The sequence below is a fragment of the Lampris incognitus genome, chromosome 11 (assembly GCF_029633865.1).
Source record: "Lampris incognitus isolate fLamInc1 chromosome 11, fLamInc1.hap2, whole genome shotgun sequence".
NCBI classification, from domain to species: Eukaryota; Metazoa; Chordata; class Actinopteri; order Lampriformes; family Lampridae; genus Lampris; species Lampris incognitus.
The window spans coordinates 5,614,100-5,627,703 of NC_079221.1; the positions used below are offsets into that span (position 1 = coordinate 5,614,100).

Sequence of the window (13,604 nt, forward strand, 5' to 3'; positions counted from 1 at the left end):
GTCTGTTCGAGTTCTGAGAGTGAAAGTGTTTTAGTAAGAACTGTAACATAGAAAGAGTTGAGGACGTAAAAGTACAGGATCAAAGAAGCCCCCCCCCCAACACACACACACACACATGCAAAAACACATGCACACATGCATGCACACACACGCGCACACACACACAGACAACAAAAGAAAATAAAAAATGAGCAGCTTCATATCCAGTTACACAGTGCTTCACGTGAAAAGCTGCACCACAGGCTGCAACAGCAGGGACCCGGACTATAAGTACTACAGGACAGACAAAAAAAAAAAAAAAAAAAGTCCACAATGCATCACAGCCTAACAACATGCTGGGTTACTACTACAAAGCAATAGAAAACAAAGACCCCGCACCGAGCGTGCTGGTCCGTCGCTTTCTGAAAATCCCCGACAAAAGTGGGGAGACTTATGTACAAGTGAGTTTAGTGCATCATTTGCACCCAGTAGAGGCGAGGAAAAAATGTTAGGTTCATCACTGGTCCGTACACAGGGCATAGAAAAAAAAACCGATGTATTAAATTCAGTAATACAAAGATTCGTTAAGGTCTTTACACGAAAAGAACAAAAGAGAAACAGTCTGTCCGTGTTCGGGATCTTTAGCGTTCAGAAGAGCACGTCTTCGTTTTTGATGAGCACCTCCACCACCTGTCTTTGGTAGCGGATGTCGTTGAGAGCCGTCATGGCGTCCAGGTTTGGGGAACGCATGAGGGTGGGCCCAAAAACAATGGCCAGGTTCTCCGCGTTCATCAGGTTGTCGTTCTCATTCAGCGTCACCCTGCGAAAAGAACAAAAACACAAAAATAACTTGAAAATGTAGAAAACATGCATGCAGGGAGTCCCCCCCCCCCCTAATTTTTCTCCCCAATTGTACTTGGCTAATTACCCCCCTCTTCCGAGCCGTCCCGGTCTCTGCTCCACCCCCTCTGCCGACCCAGGGAGGGCTGCAGACTACCACATGCCTCCTCCCATACATGTGGAGTCGCCAGCCGCTTCTTTTCACCTGACAGTGAGGAGTTTCACCTGTGGGACTTAGCGTGTGGGGGGATCATGCTACTCCCCCCAGTTCCTCCTCCCCCCCGAACAGGCGCCCGAACGATCAGAGGAGGCGCTAGTGCAGTGACCAGGACAGATAACCCACATCCGGCTCCCCACCCGTAGACACGGCTAATTGTGTCTGTAGGGACGCCCGACCAAGCCGGAGGTAACAGGGGGATTCGAGCCAGCGATCCCTGTGTTGGTAGGCAACAGAATAGACCACCACGCCACCCAGATGCTCCCACATGCTAGTGAGTTTTCATGTAGATTGGATCGGAATGGATCACTCACTTTTTTAGGTGCGCCATGAGGTACTTCAGAGTTTCAATGTGCGTTGGGGGCAACAGTGCCAGGGCTTCACGAAAGGCTTCAAGTTTCTTTTCCTGGTCTGAGAGCTCTGAGAAGAAAAGAAGAAAGGAACACGTAGTTAGGACAGCTGTCTTGTACTAGAGATACACTCTCTCTGTTCTCAGGAGGAAAGGGATCACAGAACCACCACAGACACTGACAGACACTGTTATCACATCATTGTTATCACTGTTATCATAATAGATATGGCCAAATCCAGATGTTATCAGATGTGTCCAGACTGAATCAGATGTGCAATCAAAACAAATCAGTCAGCTTTGAACTCACTTGCAGCCTCGATTAACCTGGGGTAAGCATCGTATGATATGACAGGAACCGGCAAATCCCTTAAGTACAGTTTGAGAGCGCCAGTGATGATATTGATGTCTTCATAAGCATTCACTGAGACGTCTGTCTTCTCGCCGTCTGTGAAGAGATGTGATGAAAGGAGCAAGAGAAGAGAAAGTTTGAACTTTGCCCAGAAAAAAAGAAAAAAAAGAAAGGAAAACAATTCCACATTGGCAGATTATGGTCACGGCGCAGGTTGAATTAAGGAATAAAGGGGATTGTGCAGAAATCCAGACTCGCTCCGCATTTTGCATTCAAGAGTGGCTGCTATCGCTCGCCAGGCCTGCTTTATTCTGACTTTCAGATGGATATGCACCGATATATATGCACGCTATCCACAGCAGGCCGTGGCCTACTTGTGCGAGCGGACTGAACATCACAGTGCTGTGAGCTGGAATGACACTCTGTCATGGGTGATCTCCCACATGCGGCTTTGGCTAAGACTTTAGCCCATCGCTCCAGGGTTTTTCCTACAGTCAAAAGCCACACTGCAGTGGGCAAGAGACGAGCTCATCCTCACCGCCTCTTCCGCTGCAGAATCATAAATCATGATGCTTTTTTTCCCCCTAACAGCACCTTACAATAAATAGTGTTTGATGCAGAATAACTGGAGCTGTACGATGGTTGTCCTGTCCCCCTGAACTGACCATTGTAAAAAGCCCGCGTGAATTGGCCGAGATTGCACAATAAGGCCCGCTCTCCCAGATGGCCCCTAATCCTTCACAAATGTGTCACTTTCTGCTTAATCTGAGAGGTTCTGTACGCAACACAATTCTTGCGTGGAGGCTTAGCCATCATGTCGGATGCTGACAGACATCTAGGGGATGACACCCATACTATCCATGAGGAACCCGGAGGCAGAGTCCATAGAGAAACGAAACATCCAAAGATGCCATACCTCTGTCAAATGCCGTCTTGACGTCTTCGACTGAATCACTAAATCCGGATATTCTGTAGAGCCCCTCAGATTTAAGACCTTGTGGCAGAAAAAAACATGACAAATGCGGTGATTTATTGTCGCGTGACACACATTCAACGTGGGGAGGGAATAATGTCAATAAATTCACCGTTTATGTGTGCTCTCGGACGACACAGGAAAAGCAATTAATCAGCCGTTATATATGCATGGGGAAATTAGGGGTAAAATATCTGCAGTATCAGATAAGGCAGAGCAGGGGCAGATTGCAAATAGTTTTCTGCATCACCGGACAAAATAATAAAGACATAAATCAAACTTAGCATTTGTTACAGACGTATAGTAGAGGGCAGAAAACGAAGGAGTGATGACTTTTCTTCATAGCGGATCGCCTTAACTGAGATTCAATCAGCTGTGGCGACAGGAAACAGAGTAATCTATTACTCATTACATGTGTACAAATTACCAGCGCTCTCGATCAGTCTTCCCAATCATTTTACCATGACTGACCAACACCTCGGTCATCAGCGAGGACCTTCTGTCCTCCACCATCTCACCCAATGTCTACATTTGGCATGCTATATTGTGATTGTGTTACATAAACGTAAAGAAAAAGGAAACTTTACTTTTGTATTACAATTTGACTTGCGATTTGTGTCAAAATAGCTGTCTGTCTACAAAACTATCCGTTTACCCATCAGTCCACATTAGCTTTCAACCCATCTATGGAACTTGCAGTCTATCTATCTATCTATCTATCTATCTATCTATCTATCTATCTATCTATCTATCTATCTATCTATCTATCTATCTATCTATCCGTCCATCCATCCATCCAGCCATCCTTCTCTTTAGTCTCGGTTGCCCCGGTTCCCTCTTCTACTACGTGCACTAACCTCTTGATTCGATCTCTCGGATGCACATGTCCACCACCATGGGGCGTGCTGTGTTATGGGCCTTCACCAAGGTCGTGAGGTCACAGCTGTAGACCTTACGGACATGTTTCAGGTCTGGTTTACAGTCATTGGGTACCATGGTGGAGCACTGCTTGTGGACATTCAGCCCGCAGTCTGGAGAGAGAGAGAGGGAGTGAGAGAGAGAGAGAGAGAAAGATATTCAGTGTCTGCCATTGAAACAGAAAGCCGTGGCAGGAAGCTAATGTATTGTTCTGGCAAAGTAAAGTGATTTTCTTAAACAAAAATATCTCGCCATCATGGATAGGTCAACAGTATTAAGCTCCGAAGCGAGGGCGATTAAACGAATCTCCGACTTCCATCCTGTTAATTCTCCATCACTTGACTGGTTTAATTTGGTTTTTTGCTTGCTAAGGTCTAATCCGATCATCAATATTTGCTCTCCGAATGTCACCAGACCACCGGAGGAAAACTCTCCAGCAGCTGATGACATCACTCCGGTCAGTCTCCGGGCTTGTTATTGGAGTCACCTTGGCCAATGGAGTATAGCACACATCCAGACAATCGCCTCTACCGGGCCATTTATCCATCAAAAAATAATTAAGAAAAAAAAAAGTTAATGGAAATGATATTAACCGAGGATGTTGCCTTTTTTTAATTAGTTTGTAGGTGCAACTCGCTGCTTGGTAATAAAAAAGATAGACAAATGGCGTTTAATGACTTTTAAATGTCTTCATGAGGAAATTGAAGCATTTCATTCACTGTTTAAAATGTGTGGCGCGGCGTGCATCTCAATAGGTTCTCTAATAGAGTCTCGGCCATGATGGGTCATCACATTACCGCGGGTATCCCCCACTGCTGTGTTTTTGTTGTGTGTCTTTGGTGGCGATGGACGACGGGGCTTGAGGCGCAGCTGTTCCCGGGCAGGTTTCACCTCGCGGGGAGCACAGCAGCCCACAGAGAGCAGATGCAGAGAAAGACTCCTGCGTTGCTTCCCAACAGAAGCTCTTAGAGGGAATTAGAGGCCGGCTGAAAACAATGTGGCCTGGAGGAGGGACAGTCATTCCCCGCTGCATGCTCCATTCTCTTCCAAATCCGGGCTCTCTCGCACACAAAGGCTGTGGAAGCAGCAATCCATGCGCCCAGGGCTACACTAGACCTAGTTTCCCAGACTAAAATGGGTCAGCTCTTCAAGCTCTCGCCGTTCTCTTGAGCTTCCTACAACTTCAGAGAGGGCGTTTGTTTTCTTCTTTTGGAGAAATCGCTTTTTGGTTTTGAGTCAACGCGAAATTCAAAAATGTAAAATTTTACCTTATCATTTATGCAATATTTTCCTTTTTTTCCCAATCATGCAGTGAATACTTAGAAATAATACTTTTGCTATTTCAAGGCTATTCGGTGTTTTAACGACGTATGAGCTATAGCTACCAAAAGCACAGGCTGTTCTGTGGATACGACTTCACGTATTTCGATTAAACTGGGCTCCCCGGAGAAATGTATGCGGCCCTCCCTTTGTATGCATTGATGCAGAAATGTAATTACCTTAAGAGATGATTCTCTTAAGGATATGAGACAGGCAGTGAAACGGGGAGGACCTGTCATCATCACAAGTCCGCGGCGCTAGTGTTGTCCTCGTTGATAACCCCTGGGTCCCAGGTGGGTGAGGGTGGGGAGGCGGTGGCACGAGCCCCGCGGGGACACCAGGCGCCTGGAGAGGGAGGTGGCTGTTTTACTGCACTGTCAGCCATGTCTCCCGTTTCCATGGCGAGGGGGGTTCAGACGAGGATGGTTTCAGCCCCCGTTCAGGCTAAAAGGATCTGACGCTGATGAGAAGTGGTCCGAGAGTGGCCGTTTGCTCGTGGCTAATCAGCAAATTATCGCCGTGTCCAACCTCTGCCGTGCTCGGGACCCTCGCTGCCCCGCTGCAGACAGCAGGGGTCGATCGATTCAGTGCAAAATCACAAACATTAAGGCATGAGGATTTTGATATCGCAGCATTTCCCCTGAATCGCAACACTGCAGCACATCAAACGAGGCTGTGAGAGACACGAGGTGATGGGAACGATTTCTACATTTTGCAGAAGTTGAGTTGTTTAAATGTTTGCTCAGGGGAAGCATGCTCGTGTCTTTTGAGTTTTGTAACACACGGGGAGGTTGGAATAAATGGATTTCGCCGTACATATTTTTGGATTATTGCAGTTTTCACATTTTGCTGTAGATAAGAGGTGACAGAGAGTTAAACACTTGTGATATCGAATCATGATATGCGTAATATCGCGGTATTTGAAAAATCGTATCCATTGAACCGGCACAAAAATTATGGGATACCGAATTAAGAGGTACATGCCAATTCCCAGCCCTAGCAGGGTGCCATACCAAGCTGCATACTTGGCATGTCCTTTGTTAGTTATGATTGACACACATCTATATATATATATATATATATATACATATATATATATATATATATACACACACACATATATATTTATTTTCTTACATCTGTCTCGTTGAGGGCCTCCGCTCCTCATTTGAGCACTTTTATCAACACCACTGACGGTTTCCGAATCCCCCCCCCCTTTTCTCCGAATTGTACTTGGCCAATTACCCCACTCTTTCGAGGGCTGCAGACTACCACATGCCTCCTCCCATACACGTGGAGTCACCAGCCGGTTCTTTTCACCTGACAGTGATGAGTTTCACCAGGGGGACAGAGCACGTGGGAGGATCACGCTATTCCCCCCAGCCCCCCCTCCCCGAACAGGCGCCCCGGCCAACCAAAGGGGGCGCTAGTGCAGTGACCAGGACACATACCCACATCCAGCTTCCCACCCGCAGACACGGCCAATTGTGTCTGTAGGGACGCCCGACCAAGCCGGAGGTAACACGGGGATTCGAATCGGAGATCCCCGTGTTGGTAGGCAGCGGAACAGACCGCCACGCCGCCCGGACGCCCTATGATTTACATATTGATATTTATTCTGTAATTGAACTACTGGATGTTGCGATTCTTGTACTTATTCATAAATGGTTGAGAGGATTTGCGCCTGCCTCCTGCAGAAACCTGTCTGCAGTCGAGCCCTCGCATGGAAAGACACTCTTCTCCCGACTATTCCAAGACAAACTCAGATTCACAGTGAGGCAGGGTTGTGTGCGTGTAGTCCTCAACTGTGGCATCATCTGATCTGATCTGAGAGCAGCTGCTCAAATGGCAACTTTGAAGCTTCTGCAGAAAACAATTTTAATTTCATGCAACCTGGTTGACTGATTGATATTGTCTTTACTCTGTTTCACTCAGTGTAACCTTCACTGCGTTGCATTTTAATGTACAAAACGGGCTATATATGTGAAGTCTGACTGATTGGTTGACTGATGGATTGATGTTGTGTACCAGTCCTCACCTCACCTAATGCTTTTTTTTTTTAATTTTTGGATGGTTTGGTTTCCACCAGGCAAATGGAGTTGTGTAGCGACTGAGCTGCGTGACCTAGCTCTTTGGTTGAAGCTGTTGAATATTAATGCGTGTGGAAAAGGAGCTCTTTCCCCACGCTCTGAGCCCTGCTCCTCATTAAAGAGACATGCCAGCTTTGTTTTCCTTCACGGGCATGATGGGATGAGGCTGGGGGCTGTACTCTGATGGGGGGAATGTGGCACAACAAGCCGCGGAAGAGGCTGGCTCCCTGGCACCGGGCCAAAAGCAGTTCACACATACAAAAAGAAAAAGGGGGCGGAAGCACTTCTTTTTTTTTTCGCCATGCAAATTCGAGCATCTTTCGAGACTCCGTTGCCCTAGATTCCAGTCGCCGCTTTTGAGTCTGAAGGAATGGCAGCATGAGAGTCTGCAGAGCCGGTCTCCAAACATATGTGGCCGCCTCTATCCGATCGCTGTCTGCTTTCTAAAACAATGCATCAATAATTAATGTCAGAGAGCTCCCGCAGATATGTGTGGCTCTCTTTGTTGCATAAATAAAACATCAAATACACACATCAGTCCGCGTTATTGCCCTGTTTGGGATGAAACCCATTTCCAACAACATCCACCCTGAAAGGAAAACCTCATCAGAGTGACTGAAACACGGGGAGCCAAATTCTCAGCGACATCCTTTTGAGCAGAGTGATGCTAAAAGAACGACCAAAAGAATTTGCATAATGGTATTTCCCTTGAGTGGCTGATATTGCAGGAATAAGACCTGCAGAGCCATTAAACTACAAGGCTGTAGCTTATGACAGCGGGTGGGTGAAAAATGTGTTGAAATATGGCAGCTGCTGGGGAAGCACGTGAACGGTGCGGGTTAGCTACCGCGGCTCGGTAGCTAACCCACCAGGCTGCGCCGGCGCTGATGTTCACTTTACCGCCAACCGGAGACCGCACGAGCGGTTGTGCGTTCTGCACATCTCTGGGATATCGACGGCGAGGCAAGATTGGAAACGCACACACGCGTCCTCGTTACCAGGAGCCCAGCCTTATGCTTAACACAACTCGGGACCTTTATTGGATAAAATTGAGAGCTAAATTGAGATTTTCAGTCATAACAGTGCAGTAGTGCTGACGGGGGAAAAAAAGAAGCTTAATCTCATATGATCTCCGCTGGTTCTCTTACGCACCGCTGCGATGAAAAGCAATCAGTCAAACATCACGGCTGAACATCAGGGTTAAGTTCCTATTACGTCACATTAAATCGCTCAATAGCGTCCTCATTTCACTCTGTTATACAACCCCGTCTAATCCAGTGAGGAGACCACTTAAACCCTGGATTTAAAAACAGTAACCTATGTAGAAATGAGCATTATGAGCACTGTTGTTGCATAAAAAAAAAGCAGACGGTTCCAGAAGAGCCCAGTGATTCATAAAGCCTTGTTATGATGCAGCTATTTCATGCCCGTCTCACCGTATGACCAAAAGTACCTGTGCATTTGACTCCTTGGGCCATCAGTCCCCACATGAAGTTGGCACAATGTTCACACCAGTGAGGTCCCCGGAAGGTGTGGACCTAAGATGGGGGGGGGAGAGAGACAACGGTGACCATTAGGGACCAAAAGCAAAGGACGAGATCGAGAGAACGGTGGGGAAAATCCACGACACTTTTAAATCCGCGTACATCCCCGCCTTCTCCAGGCTTCCGGAAGACCCCTGGATGCCGGTGTCTTAAATGAGGCAGTTTAAAGGGGAGGATTATCTCTGCGTTGAAGAGGGTTGCTGTTTAAACAGCCACTCGGGGCGATAATGATGAGACTGGGGGCAGTGGGTACCCAGAGCACGCCGGGCTTTGCTGTGATGGTACAGTAGGATTAAATGCTTGAACCGCTGGAAAGGATCAAGTTGTCATGGAAATATGCCATGGAAACTGTGGAAAGCTACCTCGCTCACGTAACACAGGGAGCCCCCCCCCCCCCCGCACACCACCAGATGACAACAGCCCGGCCAATCAGGAGGGCCCAAACCAAACATAGACATCTGGGAACAAAGGTACATCCCTCCATGGTGTTTGTCTACATGGTAATCATGATAGCAGCGCTGGGCAATACTGAAACTGTTATTGCCCCCCCCCCCTTTTTTTTTCTCCCCAATTGTACTTGGCCAATTACCCTATTTTCCGAGCTGTCGCGGTTGCTGCTCCGCCCCCTCTGCCGATCCCGGGGGGGGGGGGCTGTAGACTACGGCATGCCTCCTCCCATATATGTGGAGTCGCCAGCCGCTTCTTTTCACCTGACAGTGAGGAGGTTCACCGGGGGGACGTAGCACGTGGGATGATCACGCTATTCCCCCCCCCCCCCGAGCGACCAGGACACACACCCACATCCAGCTTCCCACCCGCAGATACAGCCAATTGCGTCTGTAGGAACGCCCGACCAGGCCGGGGGTAACACGGGGATTCGAACCGGCGATCCCCGTGTTGGTAGGCAACGGAATAGACCGCCACGCCACCCAGACACCCGAAACTGTTACTATCTTGATAATCATGGGGAATTTCCCATAATATCGATATACATCATGATACCTGCTTGCATAAGCAAAATACCATATTTGAGGTTCACCACATTGAGAGGTTTGGTCATGTAAAGTAAAATATCAAGCCGAAATCAGCCCCACAAATATTTCAGGACATGTTTTGTGAGAAATTTTAGGTGATAGTGTATCATGATAGGACAGTATCCCGGTCTCCAGCACAACGCCACTGGAGGATGATGAGTGATGATGTTGAGTTATTGGCCAGCCCTACGTGGTGGTTACAGCACGTGAGCTCTTTCAGGCTGAATCTAGAGGCCATATGATACATTCATGCGGACGTTGTAGTTTTGGGCATGCACATCTCTTAAGTGTTGCAGTAAAAAAATATATGCACTCTTGGCCCAATAGTAGAATATGTTATGAGTTTGTGTACAGCCGGCTGCCATAGCTGGTGGCAGCATTTACCCGTAACTCTTTTCTTTTGGATTCTGAGGATTGTTTGCTGAAGATTTTGTTTATGTCCTCAGCTCTCTGTTGTCTTGGTAGATAAATGAGGCTATGTGTAGGTGATTACCAATACAGACATTCAGGAGGCAATCCCAGGATGCAATTAGTGAGCACAAGTTCCCGGAGCAGTTCAGTTTGGAGGTTGATTATTCAGAGTCACGTCATGGAGACGGTGCTTCATTTGTTTGCCAAAGCTTTTGCCTTTCGAAACAAAACCAAAGAATTGGATTCGAGAGCAGCCACTATGGGGTCCGCCAGGGTTGAGGATGACGTCAGCATCGCGGTCCATTAGATCTGATACCTCGCAAACAACAGCAGGAGATAGAGTAAGAACTGTTAGGAAGACGGGGAATAGAGACACGAGGAAACGCTGACCTCATCAAGGTGTCTATTGATTGTGGCAATCAATTTTGATTTTTAATTATTTTCTTTTAAATCTAAGAGCTATACTGGTTGTATGAGGGTTTTTTTTTTCCCCAAGTGAAACGTTAAACATACTACATATATCTACATATTTCAAATGTTATGCCAAATAGTACACATTTCATCACACGCGGTGGTCACAGGAGGTCGCGATGCAAGAGCGTCTGTAAACACGTAACGAATCCGCGAAACGAAACGGTGGATGAAATTGAAACGGCGTGTTCAGCAGGTCCGCAGAACGGGAGCGGGAGGAGACTGGTGAGCGTCAGCACTTTGAAAGCCCTTCGAGAGAGCGCTCCTCTTCCTGCTCTCCGTTGCGCCGGCCGACAACGAAAATGGGAGACCTGGGACGAGTTCGCTGACGCTCCTTGCGCTGCTCCCCGCGTCCCCTGGCCTAATCTGCCCATCTGGTGCTCAGTCCAGCAGCAGCAGTCCACAGACCACCCGACAGATTTCCTTTTGATAAAAAGGATCAGCGAACAGACCAAAACAGTTTTGGTTTTTTTTTTTATCCCTTCTCCCCCCTCCGCTAAGACCTCCTCCACCCCCTCCCCTCCCCTCTCCGCCCTCCTCCCCATCCCATCAAAGCGACATCCAGAAAATGAGAGCGGGAGCGTTCCTCTGGTTACGGCGTGGAGAAAACGAGATATGCCATAGCCGTTGTGACAGTATACAACATCTGACAGGATGATACATTTTGGGGACAGGTCAAGTCTCACCTTGAAGTTGTGGACTTTCTCGGACTTGGGAGTCCGGTCGCTCTCCTTTAGCGTGGCTCTGCGGACCAGCGAGGTGAGCTGAGAATAGGCGAACAGTTTGAGTGGCTGCCAAATAGTGGCGGGGGGCTTCTGTGGCCCCATCCTCATCCCCAGGGCCGCTGCCAAGATATCCTCCTGGTTGGCCTCTCGCTTGGCCTTGTGTACCAGCGACTTCTCGTCCTTTTTAACCTCGCACGACTCTCTGGACGGCATTATTTTCTACAAAAATAACTCAAGATCGAGATGGAAAGGACCAAACTCTATGCAACGGTCCGGAAAGTTGGTGGTTCCCTGCTGTGAAATAAAAAAATCTCCCCAGTGATCAGAGCAAATCTACATCGAGAGATGATACTTGCATTGTTACGTTAAGACGGAAGATCTCAAACTAGAGAGAGAAAAGGAAGTATTAACTGTGAAACGAGTTAAAAAAAAACAGTCCAAACGGAGAAAAGGGTGTCCGCTGTAAAGTCCTCTTTCACAAGTGACAGTGGGTCGTGGTGCCGGTCCGGTGATGAGCGCGTCAAGTCTTGTGACGGCTCGATACAAAAGAGGTGCAGCTCTGGGTGCTCATGTGGTTCCCTGGGAATGTGTATGCAGATGAGATGAGTAGTTGCGCTAATCCTCTCCTCCCTGTGCAGAGCTGATATTCTCTCTGGAACAGAGACAGCACACTGTGTCTGGATGCTGCTGGGGCTCTCGGAGTGAGGGGGAGGAGTACGGGGGGGGGAGGCGGGTCCTATAGTAGTCACCAGTGGATTAAATGAACCACACTGGCCAATCACAGCGCTGCCATACATGCACACACACACACAACACACACTTTATGGTTGCCACCACCCCGCCCCCACACAGCAGCCACCTCGATCAGATATCCAGGCGGGAGAGTCTTGGTGGGATGAAATAAGAGGTGGGTTGATAATGAGCAATGAATGAGTCATGCATCAGGAGTGGGCTGCTGTCCGCCGGGCGTGCGACAGCAGTGTGCCGTTGGGGAGAGAGGCAATTTTCAAAATCATGTTCCCACAGAAACTGGTTACGCCAGGAACTACAAAGACCTGCCTCAAAAGCACCATGAATAATGGATCAGGTCCACCGCCATTAAAATGTATATACTTCTAATCCAGTGGCTTTTTCCGAGGAAGTGAAAACCTAATGATGCTCCAAACCTCAGTTTTTAATTCGAAAAACAAGCAAGCAAAAAAAAAAAAAAAAAAAAATCTCCCAAGATCTTTTTAACGAGGGCATGCTGTTTATATTTTATGTGAGGCGTCTAACCATTTGGGGATAAAAAAAAAAAAGGCTGTGTTGTGACAGTTGTGGTATTACTATAATAGAAAGTGTGTGGTGAAATGTGTTTTGTTTTTATCTCAGGGATTCAGATGCATAAGCAGATTAAAATTCCAGTGTTCGCAAATACAACACTGACCCAATTCCACTGACAATGTAGATATTAAACGTCACCCCAAATATATATATATATGTGTGTGTGTGTGTATGTATGTATGTATGTACGTATATATACATATATGTATGTTTAAATATATATACGTATGTGTATGTATGTATGTACTATATGTGTGTATGAAAGTATAGAACACATCATTAAATATCAAATAGGTGCACAATGCACAGTTTGCAAATTGTCAAGCATATATTATATCATATTGTACACACTGGTTCATGTTTTGATGGATATAATGTGGACGATGGGGCGCTGAAATTGTCATCATTCTTTGCCATCGGTCTTTGTCTGAACGTTCGATTCCTTGAGGCTTTTACTGACGCAAGTGTTGTGAGCATGTAAATCAGGCATCAAATATAGCATCATGAGAGCACTGTGGGAGGACGGATCTGCAGCCCGCCTCAATCCACATTGCAAGTCAAATGTGATTATCCTCCCACATCGCAGAGCCTGATTCAGTCTTCCTCCTCGCACCTCTGTGGAAAACAAAGTAGGTGGAACCAGTGGAGAGCAAAATGACTGTACAGACTGATCGCTCCCCCTTCAGAAATCAATAAGGAGTGTTTTGCTATTGACGTTCGCTGTCTCCCCCCTCCCCCCCTCCCCCCCTGCCGACAGGGTGATGGTGTAAATGAGAGCGGCAGAAAGGAACAAACGGATGGCTTTGAAGATCAATGTAGGTGCACGCAACGGCACCCCCCAAACCGGGACGTCTGTAACTGACAGGGACCGGAGCTGCACATGAAAGACATGAAACAGCAGGCTTCCAATGGAATCTCCCTCTCTCCCGTGCTCGGTGGAAGTCTCTGCTCAGGAGGAGTACCTTAGGTAGGCAGATAAAAGGCCAGCCAAGTTTCTTTTATATGCACCCGTTCGGCCCTCTCAGACCGCGAGCACTTTTGGAAGGCTCTGCAGCGTA

General features: G+C 47.4%; 1 protein-coding gene across 1 annotated transcript; it reads right to left on the minus strand.

The window, feature by feature from the left end:
• Nucleotides 1–627: 627 nt before the first annotated feature.
• On the minus strand, nucleotides 628–11,436 carry chn1 (chimerin 1). The gene is made up of 7 exons (XM_056289953.1): nucleotides 11,185–11,436; nucleotides 8,492–8,576; nucleotides 3,568–3,741; nucleotides 2,654–2,731; nucleotides 1,696–1,833; nucleotides 1,351–1,456; nucleotides 628–799 (listed from the first exon to the last, which is right to left on the minus strand). The coding sequence occupies exons 1-7, from the start codon at nucleotides 11,434–11,436 to the stop codon at nucleotides 628–630; spliced, it is 1,005 nt and encodes a 334-aa protein (XP_056145928.1).
• Nucleotides 11,437–13,604: the final 2,168 nt, after the last annotated feature.